General features: G+C 41.6%; 1 protein-coding gene across 2 annotated transcripts in view; it reads left to right on the forward strand.

Moving 5' to 3' along the window:
- Positions 1 to 20,569, forward strand: part of TDRD7 (tudor domain containing 7) — a 63,232-nt gene that overhangs the window by 32,128 nt on the left and 10,535 nt on the right. For both annotated transcript variants that reach the window (XM_031450059.2, XM_031450060.2), the window contains 7 exons: positions 6,384 to 6,970; positions 10,138 to 10,324; positions 14,464 to 14,575; positions 16,281 to 16,483; positions 17,478 to 17,612; positions 19,347 to 19,433; positions 20,105 to 20,239. In XM_031450059.2, the coding sequence (XP_031305919.2) occupies positions 6,384 to 6,970; positions 10,138 to 10,324; positions 14,464 to 14,575; positions 16,281 to 16,483; positions 17,478 to 17,612; positions 19,347 to 19,433; positions 20,105 to 20,239 (1,446 nt within the window). The remainder of the gene's footprint in view (positions 1 to 6,383; positions 6,971 to 10,137; positions 10,325 to 14,463; positions 14,576 to 16,280; positions 16,484 to 17,477; positions 17,613 to 19,346; positions 19,434 to 20,104; positions 20,240 to 20,569) is intronic.

Genomic DNA, 20,569 nt, shown 5'->3' on the forward strand with positions numbered 1-20,569 from the left:
CTCTGAATATTGTTTAACAGTCTGCTCATAAACAGTTTTAAAAACTGTTACATCATGGTTATTTTTAGACAGTTTTAAAAAGTTACACCATGGTTATTTTCCCTTTTTCTGACTTCTTGCTTTTCACTTTGCTGAAAAGCAGAAACACTGGGAGCATGCCCAGGGCTGTTTCTCCTATAAACAAGGTCAGACAGGTTCAAACACCGTACAGAAATTTTAAGGTAAAAAGGGCTTAGTAATGTGTGCCTCTCTATATGACTTGTTGTGAGAGGTAATGTGAGGTTGCTTTTCTGGAACTTGAGACAGAAAACTTCCCTGCAGGGCCCCATAGTACAGTAGAGAGTTTGGGCTTTGGAATTAGGTTTTTGCCTTAGCCATTTCTTAGCTATATTTCTTTCAGCATGCAAATCAGGGCCTCAGTCTGCTTTGAAATGTGACTTTCTACCCATCTCTTAGAGTTATTAGAATTAAATGACAAAAACTGTAAAAAGCAGCTGTCAATACAGTACAGACACATAGCAGGTGTATGGGAAAGGCAGCTATTATTTTTTGAGGGGCAGCCCAGTTTAAATGAAAGCAGGTTAAAACCCACTGTAAACCAGAAGCATGCCCAGCAAACTACAGAGGAACTTACTTCTATGAAAACAGAGGAAACTGAAGGGGGCAGAACAAAAGCTTAAATTGAAAAATAAGGAGCAGTGGATAAAGGGATTGAGTGAGACTCCAAGATGCAGTGAGTTTCTGCCATCCCAGAGGAGCAGATCCTGCTCCCCACAAAGGTGATGAGACTTGGCTAGAATGTACAGTGAAAGCCACAGCTGCCAGCCAGGATCATCCCAGAAAGATCTGCAGCACATTTAACCAGGGTAATGTCTTCCTAAAGGGACCTGTGAGCAAGAGCCTAACCTTGGGCCAGAGTGAAATTTATCCGAATATAAATAGTTGCAGTTAGCATCAGTATGACGTTCTTACTGGGAAGAGGGATGGGAGTGAAAGAGAGTATTAGCCTTGAGATACACAGAGTCTATAAAACTACTCGTCCAAGATGGTAGAGGAAGAGTTTCTCTGGGTAGATGGTTTGTGAACAGTCAGGGGTACCCTCTGCAAGAAACTTTTCACCTTTACCTTTTATTAACTTCCTGGGAAATATGCCACAAACACTTGTGCTTTAAGAGAAGCGACTAAAAATTATAACCCTTTCTGAGTTATGTTGGACGTAGAGTGAAGCATCCGTGAACCACTGCAGGGAGGGTGGCAGAGTCGGTGGTCTGGGACGCTGAGCTGGACAGGTGTGGCTTGTCTCAGGGTGTTTTCCTGTGTGCAGCATGTGCCCCACGCACTTCCGTAGAGGCTTCGGGTTTGAACCTATCAGTTTTGTCTTTATTGAGCCCCATTTCCTCTTCTCGTTCTCAGTTGTCTAACTTTTCCAGCACTTCTCAGCTTTAGCTCAAAGAGACTGAGCTCTGAAGGAGGTCCTCAACCAGTCTTTCTTTCTGTGAACTGGCTAATCATAAGGTGTAGTCTTCTTTGATGTTTTCGTTGTTGCCAGATACCTAGGGGTCTTTATTCACTGCTGAAATTGAGTTTTTTAATTGGTTTGGTTTTGAATGTCAAACCATTACTAATGCTTGAAGTGCTGAAAGGCAGGTCTCCAGGTAAATATGAGTTTACCGTACTGTCTCAGGTTTGTATTGGGTGGTGACCATATAAAATGAAATTTAGAACTTAATTTAAAGCTTCAGCACAAAGAACCGCTACTCAGTGGGAAAAAAAAAATTGTGGCTGAATGAGACCCATACAACTGCTTTGGAAAACTTTTTGATTTAATTGGACAATACCAATTCCGTTATAGAATCCCAACGAAAATTCTAATTCCGTAAGAAACAGTAAGTTTACCTCAGCAGCCCCACACTGCAGAGTTAGTAGGTGAGCCTTCATCGACTCAAAGGAGTTTGGCTTCGAGAACTTTACAGCACAAGTAAATTAGAAAGGAAGAAGTAAAGACCTCTTAGAGTTCAGAAGAAAGTTTCTAGGCATATAGGATGAAGACTTTTATTTATGTGAATATACAGGACACCTGAAGAAGGTGATGTTTTAAGTCCTTGAGTCTCACATCTACCAAACCCAAACTGTCAACTCCAAATTTATGAAAACCCAGAGGGATGTGAGAGAAGTAAGTTGTGATATCAAATGAGACAGAAATCAAGCTAAATATAATGAACTTGTGGAAATAGAAAGTTTAAGGCATGTTAGATACTAAAATCTTCTGATGATTGCCTGAGGATATGGCTTGAACTCCATCGTGTAGGGAGTTGATCTTTTATGTTACCTACCTGTCTCTGCTGTTGGAAAGTGGAGGTGAGGGTCCATACGTGGTAAATATATGGAGTTTCAGGTCATGCCCATTCCCAGTCATTGGACTGGTGATTTTTCGAGTGGGTATTAAAACCAAAGAGAAAATGTAGAGCCACAAAACAAAGAAAACATGGAGGAAAATGGCAGGATAATGGTCCTCAGACCTCTCCTACAGAACAGGAAGCCTTTTGACCCCCTCCTCAGGTATGTACCTGAATCAAGTACACTAAAGGAACTAGAAGTTGTAAAAGCACCCTCCTGAGAGATCCAACTGGAATGGTTATTAGCAACTGATTATCACACTAGGAAAATAATAAAAGCCATGTTTCAAGTAGCTGTTGATTACCTTGGTCATTTGTGAAGGCCAGAAGAGAGCTGTTCTGTTTTGGGGGATGAGACAAGGTATCAACATGTAAATCTGGTCAGATGCACCAGAGCACAGTGAAGGATGGACAGCGTACTGTGACCCACAATGTCTTGCCTTCGGGGAGATTTCTCATAGGCTGAGGATAGACATAGTAATAGGTGTCTTTCCTAAATCTATTGACCAGAAAATTAAGAAGAAGCAAGACACATTGTGGAAGACAAATGGTGATCATATTAGAATGCCTGGGAAAAGCAAATTTCAGTTTTATGAAAAATTTAAAACAGCTTATATTGAAAAAATTAATTTGTTTTAAATTATATATATATTTTAAGATCTTAGCAATATGAGGTTTCATGATTTGTCCCTTTGAATTGAGTAACTCTTCAGCCATTCTCCAAAGATTAGTTACTGAAGTACGTGGACCAGGTATTTTTTTCCATATCACTAAATTTATCCATGAATTTTTATCTAACATGTTGAAGGACATCTGAAACAACTCCAGTTAGTATCAGGTTCAGTTCCTAAAGTCGGGCCTATGTTTAATCTTAGTAAATGCAAATTTGAATTTAGTGAGGCAAAGTCACCGGAGAACAAAGTGGCATTTAGGCACATAGCCAGCCCTCTTGAGATAAGAAGCAGCCAGTAAAAAATGGAAAGTGCCAACAATTCAAGGAACTAGTCGTTTGGGGATTGGTGGTGGTGGGGTGGGGTATCTGCTTTAAACAATGAAAGTAAAACTGCTGAGGAAAGAAATCTGCCTTCTAATTCAGATGATTATTTGGCCATTGTTTGTGCTTTGGATTATTGGCCAAAAATCTCCTTTGTAGGCTGACTGGCAAATCTTGATTTGAATGCTGCAGACACAGCCCAAGAAGCTTACTACTTCCAGATGATCTCTAAGCATTATTCTGGAATAAAGGCCAGAAAAGTGGGAATTCTGCTCTTGCCCTGAACAAATTCACATCAAGTAGACCTAATTTTCATAACTTCTGTTAAGGTATTAATCCCTAGTTGAAAGAATTTAGTGTGCTTGTCATGGTCAGAGGTAATGTTTAGAGGTTTGACAAAGTGCGTTGTTAGGTAGTTGGTCCTGATTGCATCTAAAGCACTGATGGGAATGGAAGCTTTGGGACCAGAAGTTGGGGAGAATGTTAAACACTGAGGTATCTCATATTCCCAGTTCACTCACTGGAAAGAAAAAGACCATAAACCTGCAGGGCTGTTAACCCTCCTTTGGGTTAGAAGAGGCTCTGTGGACAGTTAGGGCAGGAGGCTTGTGAGAGTTATTTTAGATGAATAAAACATTCTGCGTTCCACAGAAATCAGCCTCTACCATCCACTTCAGAGAAGGTGTTGCAAAGAGTTGAGAAGATGTTGTTAGGTGAAGGCTGAAAATGGGTTTTCAGAGGGCCCAGAAGTTTCGGCTGACTTTGGATATGGAGGACTGCCAAGTCTAAATCTAAAATTATAATAACCAGGATTTTGTATGACAAGTGAATAACTCACATAGAAATAGAATTCTATTTTATTTTTCCATTTTCTCAAAAAGTATGTTTCTCAAACCTTCCCCAGATACCCAGTCTGTATTCTTGTATCTCGAGTGTCTTTAAAGCACACTGAAGATTGGTATTTTAAGTTTCCAGACTTTAAAACAGGAGTCTCTAGAGAGGTGGACTAACCATTGGGAGCAAAATGAGGAGTGTCCCAAATGTTTGTGTTTCTGGGCTTAAAATTAAAGACACAAACGATGAAAATCATATAAATACTATTCAGAGTGTCACAAGGTGTCAGCAGGAGTCCGCTAGTTATGTCGGGGGATTCCTGAAGATGATAAACATGGGCTAGTTTGCCTCTGCCTTGATTGATGCTTTAGGTTTTTCAGGCATGGACTTTTCCCAAAACTTAAGCACACATTGGCAAAAGAAAACGAGGAAGAAAACCTAACGTTTTGTACTTTTATTACCATTCATTCTCCTCTTATTTATCATCTAGAATATATAGTCAGACTAAAAGGAATCAATCTTAGTATTAAGTCAGCTAAATCTTTTGACTTATTAAAGCTTTTCTCTGATAACAAGAAAATACCTTCTTTACACATACATACAGTTGACCCTTCAACAGTGTGGGGGTTGGGGCACCAACTTCCTGTGCAGTCAGAAACCCTTGTATAGCCTACAGCCCTCCATATGCACGCTTTCACATCCACATATTCAACCAGCCACGGATCATGGAGCACTGGAGTGGGTATTTAAAGAAATCTGCATGTAAGTGGACCCATACAGTTCAAACCTGAGTTGTTCAACGATCAACTGTAACTATGTTGTCTCTTCCTAAGCATTATATAGAAAATGAGTAAATGAAGTCAATGTTCTTTACTAACAAGATACGCATCCAGAATATTTTATTATTCTTTTCTTCTTGAGAAAAGGGGTACTTCTTATAAGCTTGTATTATTAACTTAGTGGTCTGGAGTAGTCCTAAGGGCTTAAATTTCAGCTAAGCACTGGATGAATAGGACCTGACAAAATAGAAACATTTCAGAGGGCTATAAATACTAACTTCAGTCTAGTCAGAGGTTGAGAAACTTTTTGTAGAGGACCAGATAGCAAATATTTTAGATTTTGCAGGCCAGGAGCTATGTGACTGTCACCCACAGTCGGAACAGCTCCTTGACTCCAACTCTGCTGCTGCAGTGCACAGCACCTGTCCACACTACAGAGAGCGTGCCTGGGTGCCAGTGAACCTTCATTTCTGTACACTGAGTTTCATGTCATTTTCATGACACGAAGTAATTCTGATGTTTTTCAACCATCTAAAAATATAAAAATCATTCTCAGCTCACAGGCTACATAAAAACAGGTAGCACACTGCATGAGGCTGCAGCCTGTGGCGTGCTGACCCCTGGTCTGGAAGTGGAAAGGCTCAGAGCTTGGAAAGATAGTGCCGTACATCAGCGTCTCCTCTCCTCCTTCTCTTGTGAAAAGAGGTGCCATCAAGCCGTGCCTCTTGGGAATGTCATGCAAAAAAATTGGAGATTGAGCGACATACAAAGGCTGGGCATTTTAAAGTCTTGTTCATTGGAGGGACAGCAGTTTTAGCTAACTTTCTACTGTGATTGTTGGAAAAAGTGTAACTTACCTCTGGAGTATCCTTTCTAAACAATGAAAAGCTGAGGATTTTCTCAGGATATTGCAAGAAGAAGAGAGACAACACTTCGATTTTGCCTGAATATTTCCTAGCTTTCTTCCCAGTGGTTTATTCCCAACAACTCTGATACCTTTTCATAGTCTCGTTCCCCCTTATATTCTGTCCATTTGGTAAGCTGTTGCTTTGGATTTGGCAGAGAGAGCTAGCTGAGACGTGTGATGGACAGGACAGAGGCATCCATGATTTCCTCAGGTTGTTGGAGGTGAGATGCTTCGTAGGATGCCTCAAATTCATACTATTTCATTCCCCTGCTTTTTTTCTGAAGTGCAGTGCATGATGATTTTTGCAAGTGAAGGCAATGTATTAAAGCCTTGGTAATTGAGAAGAGTAAAATATACACGTATGTGTTCTCTTGATTAATTTGAAAACAGTGTTTCTCTCAAATTTAAAATGTGTTCTCAGGTTGTGTATAGTCTTTAAAATATCTGTCATTTGCTTTATTTAAAAATTTCAGGTGGAAAAACCTTGCAGTGGTGGTCAAGATTTACTTCTTTATCCAGCGAAGAGAAAGCAGCTTTCAAGAAGTGAACTGAATGCTGAGAAAGTGCCTCCATCCCCACTTCCTGCTCCAAAACAAATCCCACCACTCAAAGGGTGTCCAGCAGTTATGCCAGGAGACTTTAAAGAGAAAGTTGCGGAACTGCTGGCAAAATACTCAAGTGGGCTTTGGGCCAGTGCGCTCCCCAAGGCATTTGAGGACATGTACAAAGTGAAGTTACCTGAGGATGCCTTGAAAACTCTTGCCTCACTTTCTGATGTGTGCACCGTAGACTACATTTCTGGAAATCCCCAAAAGGCCATTCTTTATGCTAAACTTCCATTGCCCACTGACAAAGTCCCAAAGGATGCAGGACAAGCCCATGGCAATTGTGATATCAAGTCTATGGTTGAACAAGAGTATTTGCAGATAGAAGAAAACGTTGCCAGAAGTGCTGATACCTTTGTGGAGCACGTAGCAGTTCCTCCATTGATCATTCCAACTGAGGCGTCCCCATCTGTGTTGGTGGTTGAACTGAGCAACACAAATGAAGTAGTTATCAGGCAAGTTTTATTTTCCGATTCTTTGGGATCCTGGTGCGCTATTATTACTTGGCTATTCTTTATATAGATCCTGGTGGTTGAGGAAGAATGGTATATTCTTAGTTCTAAGAGTTATAATGAGGTGTGATAATACATTCTTAATACTCATTAAATGTTCAAAATAAACAGCTTTTCACAAGAAAAGATTTCTCTCAGTTTTAAAAATTAGAATGATAATATGGTCTGAATGTGGAAAAAAAGTATGTCAAAAGCATAATGGTAACTATATATGTCAAAAGCAATACCCAGTCCATAGAAAAAGCAGGTCATTCTACGTAGGTAATACTGTTTAATCTGGAACTGTATAGTGTTTCCTAAAAGTCACAACAGCTAGCTACCACCTTCCTAGTTTAATGCCTCAGATTAGCCCTCTGGTTTCTTGAGCCTTTTGATATCATTGCCTGGGAGAAGGAATCATAGCCTCAGAGCTGAAATTACAAAAAACAGTCCAGCTCCAGGCACTTGATGTGGACTTTTGGAGAAAATGTAGAATACATAGAAAATTCATACTGAAATATTTGCCATTCTGACTTGGGGTAAAGAATGGGACCCAGTGTAGCTGATCTCTGGAGGCACTAGCCCGTGGTGTGGCTGTGGCTGGACAGAGCAGGAAAAGGCTCAGTCCTTCAGTGAAAGAATGCAGCAAAACTGTTAAAGCACTTCTCTTTGAACAAACTGAGACTGAGTGGATAATGCAGTAAGAATCCAGTATCTTAGGATGCTCAAACTAGAGGAACGTGGGGAAGCTTTGAAGAAGTCTGTTTTATACAGGGGTGGTAAATGTGTAAAGCTTTTATTCTAAGGTGTGGTTTGGCCTGAAAATAGAAATGGCTTGCTGAGGGTTAGGTGTCCCACTATGGTTCACTAATAAATTGAGTTGAAGCACATTGCTAACTTTCATCACTTGGCATTATAAAGAAAATCTAAATCCGCTTCCTTAGCAGAACCCTTTGGTACCTGTTACCAATAGTCATTGGTGCCACTATCAGAGAGCAAGCACCCAGCGCTGGACTGGATCAGTCATGTGATATCTGGTGTTCTTCTCAAAGGGTTGGCAGGAATCTGGATCAGTTCCAGGGCTTCAGCCAGGGAGGTTCCAGTTTATTCCAGGATGATTAAGTCCAGGGTCCTAAGATTATCTAGACCCTTTTTTCAGTAAAAATTAGAATCCCAGAGTCAGCATTCTACATATTCAACAGGGTGGCTGGCAACTGGCAAGCATGATGGATAATGTCTGCGGTTAGGTTGACCCTAGGTCATTGGTGTCCCTCGACCACCCTGAACACCTAGTAGATCCCAGCTGGGCTGAGCCCTGTTCTACACTCATGTCTACCCAGGCAGGCAGTAGGCTCAGGACACTAAGCTTGTGACTCATAAAAGTTTCAGAGAGGTGCCATGCAGGACCCTTAGGTCAAGTAAATTAACTTTGTAAAACTTTGTATTTGTGGCATACTTAAGTGGCCTACACATCACTCTTTGCTCACTTGCTCAGGTAGTTTGGGGACAATGTATGAGCTCATTCTTTCTACTGCCCACTGTCATACCAACTGGAACATTACCTCTCTACCTGTCACCCAAGGTGTGTAGCTGGCTGTGGTTCTCTGCTGGTTGCTGCACAGAGCAGAAGCTGCCTGCAGATCTCATGCTGCTCCTCACCACCTTGTTTTTCCATGGCGGGAGGCCGTGCTAAGCAAACTAGCAAACCACAGGCTACAGCCTGGGCCTCTGCCAGTGGCGCTCCCAGGACTGTAGCAGTGCTGCAGGGATGCCCCCTGAGACTCCAGGTCCCAGGAAGTGGGCACCTGGGCAGAGTTGCAGATCTCCTAGGAGACTCAGAGCCAAGAGTGCAGCTGCATTCCAGGCAGTGCCTTAACACTTACAAAGCTCCATAATCTTAAATGATGGAGTATGACAGAGCTTTTACAGCTGTTTCTGCAGTGAATAATATGCATGTTGTATTTGGTTTTAAAATACCCATTTCCCCCAAAAGAGGCATTATTTCCATTTTGTGTAGGATTTTTAAAAGCTTCTTTTCCTCTGCTTACAAATAGGTTGACCATGGTGTCTTCTGCCCTGCTGATAGTTACCAGGAATACAGGAAATCACTCCTAAAGGAATAGTTTCTTAAAGCTATATGGGGCCACCTGGGCACTGGGTAAAAGCTAGAACAATTCAATGAGCAGTGTTCTCGTGGTGTATCCCCCATCTCCCTGTCCAGGTGATTCTGGTGCTGTTACAGTGTAGCCTTCAAACTCAGAAGGCTTCATCCCATGGCTGAGATAGCTCCTGTTACAGGAGCCAAACTTGGTTTGCCAGGTTTTCCATCCTGGAAGGAGGCGTTTGATGGAATTGTCTCTGAGGACTAAAAGCCAAGAAAGAAAAAAAGACTGTTTTGATAACATGAACTGGGACAAGGTGATTACAGTTGTCAACAGCAGAAGATTGTAGAAGGGAATAGAAGCGTATCCTGGGAGAAAAAAAAAAACCTTCTTAAAAAACATGCAACTTAAGAGGCATGTATCTAGAGCATGTCACCTCTTTAAGGGTATCAGAACTCAGCATTTTGTTGTAATTTGTTCAGTAAGCTGGAGGGATGGGCTGTCACACAGTTGTGTTTATAGTATTTAAGAGTTTGTTTTTCTCTAGTAAAATTTCATTGGTTTTCAGAGCTTGTGACTTGTTCAGACCCAGCCTTAGGGCAGAACTCTCAACTAGATTCTCTTCTCCAGCAGTGGTGGTCAGAACGTGAAGCTGACTCTTGCTCCTCTGGCCTCCAGTGGTGTCTCCATTTTCTTTTCCTCTCCTCCCTTCCCTAGAGTCGTCTCTCGGCCTGGTCCTCCCCCCAGACTCCTTGGCTGCTTATTGTTACATCCTCTAGTTCTCTGGATTGTTGTTGAGCATTTGGTCTGTCGTGTGGTGTGTTGGACCTTGGTCGTGTTTTGTGAGCTCCACAATATTGTATTCTCCTTTTTTAAGACAGAAATGTTTATTAAATCCATGTTCTCCTCCCTGTGAGCAAGTCTGAGTTTGGAACCAAAGATGACAGTAGAAAAACAATAACATTAATGAATTCCTGTAGGTTTCCGTCTTCCAGGTTGCTTCATTTGTGTTCTCTTCCTTTAATTCAGATATGTGGGCAAAGACTACTCTGCTGCTCAGGAGTTAATGGAAGATGAGATGAAGGAGTATTACAGTAAGAACTCTAAAGTCACACCAGTCCAGACTGTGCAAGTTGGCCAGTTGCTGGCTGTAAATGCTGAGGAGGATGCTTGGTTACGGGCACAGATCATCTCAACAGAAGAGAACAAAATAAAGGCAAGCATTATGAAGATAAGCAAATTTTTATGAAGATAAGCATAATTTTTCAGATGAAAATGTTGTTTTTAATATTGTATCCTTTCTAACTGCCTTAAGTTTTCATTAGAAGTTGAAAAGATAATACCTACAAAAGATCCCTGTCAGCTCTTAAGTCAGTGGTGGTTATATTATCTTAGAGTTTTTGTTAAAAAAAAAAGAAAAAAAGCTCCATTGACGTACCATCACCTATGATGCAATCAGGAAAAACCCTCTATTCCCATTCCCCGAGGCTGTGTCATAAATACCAATCAGAGCTCTGTGGGCTTCTTAGCAAGGTCAGTACTTTGGAGTGAGGGAAACAGTGCAGATTAGAGGAGATGACATTCTTCTGTTCCCAGTCCCACAGCCAGCTGAAGAGAACCCCAAATAAGACTTGGGCTGTGCCCCAACTCTTACCCGCTCCGTCGCCTTGGAAAGGGCACAGGGCTCTTTCCCCGGGCTCTTCCCTCAGCAGGCTCTGACACTTCCAGACTTGGCCACATTACTGGGGATGGGCCTCTGCCCGTTGCCTCTTCTTTCCCTCAGCTCAGAGACCCAGAACTGCAACTTGCTCACCAAGGCACAGTTTTGTCTAGGTTTTCAAGCAGGGTTAGCACATCTCAGAACCCTTAGCTCTGCAGGGCCTGGGGAGTCCAGGTGATCAGGACCGCAGTCAGTGTGGCCCCATCACTGCTTTCTGCTCAGTGAGAAACCTGAGTGGCCTCTAGTCGGTAAGGGATAATTGACTGCCCCAAACATTCCCAGATGAACTTCTGTCTACTTCCCGACCATTTCCTTGCCCTTAGGAAGTTCAGGAAAACTTAAGCTATTCGAAGGCACAGTGATTGCTTATGAAGAGAACCATATACAGGCCCTAGTGATGTGTTAACAGTGCAACAGTATTTCCAATAAATAATGCAGATACTCCTCAATGATCTCTCCCAGGCTGAGATATTTAGGGCAGAAGTTACTTGGGCCTCCCTTCCTTCCTTCTTTACCTCTACTTTGGGAGTTTAAGCTCTGGAATCAGTTAGACCTGAGTTTGAGACTCAACTCTGCCATTTCTAGCTGTGTGGCCTTGAGAAAGTTACTTAACTTCTCTGATTCCTTACCTATAAAATCAGGTACTATATACCTGGTACACTTTTCATTCATTTTTTTCACTGTCCTAGGGAAGGAGACAAGACAGATAAGTCCTTATTCTCAAGCTTAAATGCTAGTGAAAAAAGACAGATAGTGAACAATACACAGTAAATAAATGAGCCAGTTTACATGCAGTGAAGGAAATAACCAGGATGCATAGAAAATAACTGAAGAAAGGGATAAGCAGGGAGATGGGATCTGGTTCAGTTGCTTCAAAGGTTGTTCTGGTGCCTGTGTGGGGCATGGATTGTAGTGGGCAAAGAAGGAAAGACAACCTGTTGCAGTAGCCAGCAACGTGTAGCCTGAACTAGGATGGCAGCAGTGGAGACAGAGGTAATAGGACGGAGTCAGGATATGTTCAAAGGTAGAACTGACAGGACACTAATTCATTGGATGTGGAAGGTAAGAACAGAGGATTCAGGATGGCTGCTGGGCTTGGGACTTGAGCAGCTGGGTGGACAGAGGTGCCATTTATTGAAATGGGGAAGTCAGGGAGAAGAGCCAGTCTATAGGAGAGTCAGGAATTTTGTGGGACCTGTTAAGTTTGAGAATAGCTATGAGATTTCACATGGGCGAGCCTGGAGCTCGGGGAGAAGGTGGGACTAAAGGTAGAGCAGGTTGGGAGGCATCAGCATGTAGGTGCTACTTGAAGTCAGGGGACTAGATCAGATCAGCTAGAGAAAGAATCACCATGGGGAAGAGCAGGGGACCTGGAACCAGGCTGTGAAACACTCCAGCATTTAGATGGTGGGCATGAGAGGATCAGAGGAGGCCATAAGAATGGCCAGAGAAGGAGAAAAGCCAAGAGGACTGTGCCAAGGAAGCCAGAACTGGGCAGAGTCTCCCCAAGGAGGAAGCGGCCGGCTGTGTCACTGCTGCTGAGAGCTGTGGGCCAGTGTTCGGACTAAGAGGGTAGCTTGGTGTTTTGTACGGAAGTGAATCCTGAAGACAGCAGCAGTTGTGGGGATCCTGGCCTGGTCTTGGCCCCCATATTCCCATTGAAACAGAGATTAAATTTTCCCTTTGTCTGGAGAATCCCCAGCTACTTAGCAAGTCTTGTTTCTCTTTGAATTTTATTCTGCCTGACAGCAGAAATACTGATTCTCTCCTTGCTTTCCACACATCTTGGTGAGTATGAGAATCGGGAACTTGTGGTCACCCCCTCAGGTTGGCGCCAGTTTGGCCTGGCCCAGGCCTGCATCCCACGGATGTCTGTTGGTGATCACTCAGGTGGCGCTGTGAGATCTGTGGCCACTTGAGGGGGCCAGAGAACCAGGAATGGACTGGGGCCCGATGCCAGGATTATGAGCCTGCTTCTGCTGATCCCAGGGCAAGGACACAAGGCGGAGGCTGGCGAGAGTCCAGCTGGATAGTCCACAGGCAAATGATTCATGAACTGCATCTGCCATACAAATACATGGTTTCGTGAGTCAAAAGAAGAAAGCAAGAACAGAAAACAAGCTCTAAACATTATAGACACCCTTTGAGATTTTAGAACAGATATTCTCTAGTCCCTTGGTGCTAGGAATACATTCTGAACTGCCCAGGAATCGTGATTTCACATGTTATGTCCTATTCTCAGACCATGGTGTCTCCATTGTAGGCCTAGGAAGAGCAGAATCCAAGTTGTAGGTGGTGATAGCTATTAAAGGAAGCAAAAGCTGCCCGAATCCCAAGGCCTTTGGGAAGGAAGAGCAGGTGGTGATTTGGGACTGAGAAATGGCTGGCTGCGCGGTCGGGGCCCTGCCAGCGACCTAGGCCTCAGGGAGCCCGGAGTCACGATACGGACTGCTTCCAGCGTGGGACGCCAGGCCCCACTGACCAGTTATCAGGTGGTCAGGGAAAGGCATTAGTCATCTCTCTGTTCTTTTTTTCCCTTAGATTCTCTGATGGGGAAATTTTTGTTTTGTATACTTAGTACCATAATCTAGATACTGTGAAGCTGTGGACTTTATTTTACTGCAGAAAGTAGAACTCTGTGTTACTTGGTATTCCTTTGCCATGCCTTTGCCCTGCTTTTTTGTTGATTTGTTTTGTTTTTGTAATAACCATCATTTGTTTTAATGCACACTAAGGTTTCAATGCTTTCCCTCAGATTCTGAGTTATCGTTCTAAACCACAGCTTTATGTTTCTAGATTTTGTTTTTCTCCAAAAAGGAAAAGGCTTTGATTCTATGGTCTTTTTCAACTGAAAGTTTTATTAATACTCTAAAAATAATACCCAGGCTCTCAACAACCTGTGCCAGTGGTGAGGAAGTGTCATGTAGGTTTCTGCAAACACAGATCTCTGCCCAGCAGGCTTGGGACCTTTTGCTGAGCTGGATGAAGGCCTAACCCAACCTCACAGCCCTGGAAAAAAACCAGAAGCATCTACTTTTACAGTGTAGAATTCCATGTTATCCAGCCGTGACATAATTGTCGTCATTGACAGAAAGCATCTCGGTCCCCGGGAGCGTAACTGCTGAGAGCAGGCCATCACAAATGCTGCTGTGGGGAATCTAGAATCTGATAAATACCACAGCATGATGCTTCCTTTAGAAACGAAGACTGCTGCCTAAGGACACGGATCCTTAGTGGGAAAGCGTAAATCAAGAAAGAATAACGTGATGCAGGCATCACGGTATTAAGGAAAGGGTGGGGGCAGTCAGGGCTGGCAGACCAGATAGTGTGCTGCTGAGAAGCTGGCAACAGACGGCATTGGAGCTCAGCAGTCTTCTCTCTTCTTTTTGGCAAAAGCACAGAAGAGGATGGGGGAGGGGAGGGGTGCCCAGAAGTAGGGAATCTAGCTTCCCTGGTCCCAGCCCCAGCCTTCCTCTTCTGCGCTAAGTCAGAGGCCCCTCCCCTGGCATTTTCCAGGCAGTTCACATGCTGATTATGGAGTAAATTGGAGCCAATTAAATGCATCAAGTGATTTTTTTAAGAAATGAGAATAAAGAATTTTATTTGAAACTAAACTTTGTTTCTGTTACCACTAGGTATGCTATGTTGACTATGGTTTTAGTGAAAATGTTGAAAAGAGCAAAGCATACAAATTGAACCCGAAGTTCTGTTCACTCTCATTCCAAGCTACAAAGTGTAAGCTAGCAGGTAAAAGGAACTTTTTTTAAAGTGCTCTCCATTTTGACACGTATTACCATTGTACTTCTGGGTGGTTAAATCCTAAAATATACTAAGTATCTCAAGGTATTAATAATTGGTTGTTTCTTGAAAGGTATAATAAATTCATGTTAATGTTGTCTTTATACAGTGTGATCATTATTAAAATGTTGTAATGTTTCTACTATTTTGGTTACATTATATTTAACATGTATTGCATATTTAATTTCATTACAAAAATGTCTTGGCCATCCTACAGGGGATTTTGGGGGGTTTCCTAACTGCCCTAGTAACAACCACTAGAGGCCCTGTTTCAGGGGGTTTGATCAGTTTAAATCATGTTATTCCACCTGTTGTGAAGTGGTTCTCAGTTTCTTGCCCACTGAGATGAGCTCTGTGGATGCTGCTTGTCCTCATGCACCCAAGCACGAGCCTGGCTTCAGGTCTCGGGCAGTCGCTGGCACAGTCACAGTCTTCTCTTTCCTCCTCGAGGAAGCACAGGAAAGTGCACATGTGAGAGTGACACTTAGGGATAAGCAGAAGTATGGAGGACACACAGAGGCCACGTTAGTGATGAGGAAAGACATTGGAATGTGTATGTATCATGCCAGGAAAGCCTGAGCTAAATTCAGAAAATGATCAGAGCTGTTTTCATGAAAATCAGACCTGTGAAGAAGTACCTTTTTCCCAGCAGGGATGAGTCTTCATCTCAGAGAAGCTGGGTTTGGCTCTGTCTGTGAGATAAAGCTCACGTATAATCAGATAAAATCTGGTTATAAACCCATGAGAGTTAGTTTTGAAAAGAACATATCAAGCACATAGGAAAAGATTTAGGATACTGAAATGAAAGGTGTGATAAATGCTATAAAGTTATGTGTCTGGAGAACAGAATAAGAACAAGAGAAAGGTAGGTCAGAGGGAGTCTGTGAACTTTTGCTTATGGATTTAAAGGAGAAAAATATAGGAATAGATGTGACAGTCCCATTGGGGAAATGATGGTGTAGTTTACTTAGTTTAATAGATTCACTTAGAGTTGTCATACATATGATACATGAAACTACAATATTCCAAGAATTTAAAGAATAATTAAACTATGGTAAAAGTCACCTAATAACCATATTATGTTAAACACTGTTTAATCTTCTTTGATAAATCAGAGAGTTCTTTGGTATCATGGGCCATCATGGTGTACTTAAAAAGAAAGGACAGGAGGAGGGAGGTTGTGTAAATTTTCCGTAAGTGTATGTTCATGAAAGAAATAATTGTGTATACTTAATTTGAAAATGAAAAAGGGCCTATTTTTAGGAAGAACATTACAAATGCATGACTGGCAGACATAATTGATTGATAGCTTCTTGTATGTATTAACCTTTTTGTCTTAAATATGTGTTTGTATATAAACTGAAGGCTGTTTCAACTAAGACAGAAATTCAGATTGATTATCAACTCTTCTTGTTTTAAGGTTGCCCACATCAATGTAATCATTCAAAAGGGCATTCCCATTATAATACATATATTTTAAACCTAAGGTTGGATACTATAAAGAAGATTGTAAAACAAAGCTTCTCTATAAAATTTAAGAATTTTGTAGTAGATTCATAATTGTAAAAAGAAGCCAAAACAAATACAATCAATCTGTACATCTTAAATTGAGTCCTCCAATTAAGTAGAAACATAAATATTCAATATTTCTCAGGGTTGGAAGTTCTAAGTGATGATCCTGATCTAGTGAAGGTGGTTGAGTCTTTAACTTGTGGGAAGATCTTTGCAGTGGAAATACTTGAAAAAGCGGATATTCCACTCGTCGTTCTGTATGATACCTCAGGAGAAGACGACATCAACATCAATGCCACCTGCTTAAAGGCCATATGTGACAAGTCACTGGAGGTTCACCTTCAGGTACTACTGGGACCCTGTTGTCATTTATTCACACGCATCATAGGAAAGAAATTCATCAGAAGAGAGTGCTGTACATTTTAGGCTAACATTAGAGAGAGACACATTACATATGTACTGAGGAAAAAAAGAGAGGGAAAGGCCAAAACATAAATAGTAGTTATTAGGAATTGGATTTTTGTCTTATTTTTCAGTTTCTACAGTGATCATATGTTAATTTTACATGAAATTATTTTGCAAAGATAATAGGGAATCATTCAAAAATAATTCAAAAGTAGGGAAAATTTAGATCAGTGAAGATGTTCAGTAAATTACTAGCTTTACCATTTTTAAAATGTGAGGAACATAGATGTCTGCAAGGAAGGAAACCTTTAAATAAATTATAAAGCAGCCACTCTAGAGAATAGGGTGAAATGTTAAAAATGATCATTTGAAAGACTGTAGCAACATTGGGAAAATATTTGTTTTAATAAGTAGAACAGTGAATCGTCTTTGTATTATGATTTGACTTAAAATGGCTAAAATTAAACCATTACTGTGATTATAATTTTTAAAAACTACTAAAATTCATGGATCCTGTAGACACAGATTAGAAAGCAGGCTGATAATGGGATTGATTTTGTGAGAGTTTTTAATTTTCATTTCTGTTAATGTTAGAAAAATGTTTTATATAATAATTCTTTTCCTAAATTAATGGGGAGAAGACAAACCAGAGTTAAAGATATTTTTAGCCTAAAGTGGTAGTAATGTAATATATACAGAGTGTCTACCTTGTGTCTGACACAAAGGACAGCAGATACTCCTTTTGGAAGGAGCAGCATCGAAATGAGTTATTCACATTTATGTTATGGATTTCATTCTGTCCTGTCTATCCTCCAACTTGCTCAGAAGATTGTAAAATGCAAGGACTTTCTATGAGCTCTTTAGGTAGATACCCCTTAGGTAGGGAAGAGCTGCACTTTGTTCTTAAGCATCCTTAGTGTGTCCTTTGTTCCAGGTTGATGCCATGTACACAAATGTCAGAGTGACTAACATTTGCTCCGACGGCACGCTCTACTGCCAGGTGCCTTGTAAGGGTCTGAACAAGCTCAACGACCTTCTGCACAAGATAGAGGACTACTTCCATTGTAAGGTATGGCCGAGCAACACCCACCTCTGCAACGAGTCCTAACATTGTGAACAAGAGGGGTCACTGAGTTGTGTATGTGTGAGTAACTTTTGAATAGTTTAAGGTAGAAACTCTAAAATAGAGGGTAAGAGCCCCAAACTTCAGAACTTAACAAAAACAAAGCTCCACTGGTTTCTGCATGGTAAAATGAGGATAGTAATAGTGAGCACCTGCAGGGTTGTCATGAGGACTAGTCACAGGCTGCTTAGCGCAGTGCCCGGCACATAGGGGGTGCTCCCATCTGGTAGGTTGGCCGTTTGCAGGGCTCAGCTGATGATCCTGCAGTGCAGCTGCCTGTGACGCTGTCTGCAGAGCCTGCTGGCTCCCCTGCCCGGGCAAGGACGGGACCATGGAGTTTAGCAGGAGAATGAAACTTCAAAGGCTTCCCTCCCCAAGCTCTTTGTGGTCTATGAGAGAAGCTGCACCTTGGTCAGTGCAGTTCTGCAGTTTATATATGTGTTAATAACCTCTTTACTCTTTAATTCTAGTATTCTGCTCTGAATCAGGATCTCTAGAGGTTTTGTTTTAAGGCCCTAAGGGGATCTCCTTACCTCCAATAGGACATTATAGTCATAATCCATAATATGCTGTGGTTTCCAAGTGGCGGAACTCTAATGCCACTTCGACCCTGACCCCCTCACCCTGGAAGTGAACCCTTCCCTCTAGCCTACAGGGCACCCCAAGTCCCTCATGGCACTTGTAGGCAGCACTGTGTTTAGCTATTTGGGTGTTCGTTTGCTGTGCTAGAGTGTAGGCTTCTTAGAGGCAGAGACTGAGCCTCACCAGGTTCTGGTTAGTACCTAATTCATTCAGGTACTGTAGTACCTTATCTAGTGTCTTACATAAAACAGGTATTCCAGAATATGTGCTGAATTGGATTAAATTTATGTTCAGACTACATACATCCTACAATTGAAGAAGCATCAGTTCTGTAGCTGTGTCTCTTTCTATGTCACAGATATCTTAGACGTATCTCAAGATCATTACTCAAGTTTGATTCGCTAATCTATCTTGGAGAAATCTAAGACCCTAGAGAGGCTGACTCTAGTTACTCATTTGCAGGCATGTGCTTATACTCTGTAGTGGTGGAAAGCACTCTTGATAGTTCCCAGTGCCCTGGTAACCCAAGTGGAGATGCTGCCTTTGGGGAGAGCAGGAACATTCACCCTGTGACATCCCAGCTTCAAGCTACAGCACAGGAGGAGGATGAAGCCATTTTGCTGGCACTGATATCCATATTTGTGTTGATAACATTTGTTTTGAAATTAAAATCTTATCTTTGAATCTGAATGTTAAAAGATGAAAAGAGGAGGATTTACAACCAGCTGACCCAACCTCCTCCCTTTCCTCCAGGCAGTCCTCCTTTTTGTCCTCCCTCTTCCTATTTAACTGATGGCGCCAGAGCCTGGATGAATCATACCTCTATGCTAACATTTTTTGACATTTTAACAGGGCTGACATACGAGCCATGTGCCAGGAAGGAGAATAGATGTCTGCCACCAACAAACGTGTGAGAAACAAGGCAGGAGCCCTGCAGGCCCTGTACACACGCTGTGTCCACTGCAGCACACGCCTCTCGGGAGTCTGGTTACATACGGGTCAGACAGTCGGCCTGCGCCCCAGCAAGGTTTTCCTGATAGCGTAGCAGCGTGCTCTTTGCTGAGAGTAATGAAAGTGTCATGCGTTTCTGTTTTGCAGCACATGACCTCCGAGTACTTCGTTTCATTACCGTTCTGTGGGAAGATCTGCCTCTTCCATTGCAAAGGAAAATGGTTACGAGTAGAGGTAAAGTCAGTCACTTGGCCTATTAGGGGCAATTGTGGGCATTTAAAGGTGCACCCAGAATCTTACATTGTGATGTTGCCGTTTGGTCACAGCTAGGTAGTTAGTGCTTTGATTCAATGTATAATTTTTCCATTTTTTAATTATGACTTTCTGAGTTTTAATTTTTTAGTTAGGAAAATGATACAGAGTATCATTGGGCTTTCTGATTAAGCTATAAAATACAAAAATAGGTTATGTTTTAAAAATATATAGTGTTTACCTACTACAAGTAAAATTCTGTCTCTGAATTCTCTTTTATTTATTTCCCCATTGATAAGACACAATATTTTTTTTCTCATATTCTATTATTTTGGAGAACAGACTGCATCTTATAATCAGCAGTATATAATAATGTATCAAATTGTTTTATAATCAGTGGTATTCTAGAATTGAAAACATAGTAATTATTACTATATTTATGAATTAACAGCAAGGTGTTGAAATCAATTCTACTGTAAAAGAATACCTTGTGGGTAAATAAGAACATTTTAAAATAAGAGAGAATTTAATCAACACTGATAGTCTTTGTTATTTTCTATGTGCAGTTTAGAGTTGTACAAGATGTAATTGCACAGGAGCATTTTGGTCTTTTGGACATGCTAGTGAATTAGCCAACCCTTATCTCATTGCAGATCACAAACGTTCACAGCAGCCGGGCCCTCGATGTTCAGTTCCTGGACTCTGGCACTGTGACATCTGTAAAAGTGTCTGAGCTCAGGGAAATTCCCCCTCGATTTCTACAAGAAATGATTGCAATACCACCTCAGGTACTGTATGTTACAAGCCTGGGAGATTGGCTGGAAGAGATGTGGATGTGTTCGTAATCACATTGTGCGATGCCCTCTCAGTTTTTGATGATTGAGTTTGTAACAAAATTGGAAATGATCCAAATGTGGTGGCTCACTGGCTTTCAGACATAAAATTTTGCTTAGACAAGAAGACCAGTGAGACTTACAGAATATTGTTTGATAAATGTTTGTTTTCAAGTATGTTGAAGTCATTAGGCTATGTTGTCCAGGTAGAGGTTCCATTTTAATAATTAGATGCCAGTGCTGACTTTTAAATAATTTCAGGATATTATATGTAAATATTTACTT

The sequence above is a fragment of the Camelus dromedarius genome, chromosome 10 (genome assembly GCF_036321535.1).
Source record: "Camelus dromedarius isolate mCamDro1 chromosome 10, mCamDro1.pat, whole genome shotgun sequence".
NCBI lineage: Eukaryota > Metazoa > Chordata > Mammalia > Artiodactyla > Camelidae > Camelus > Camelus dromedarius.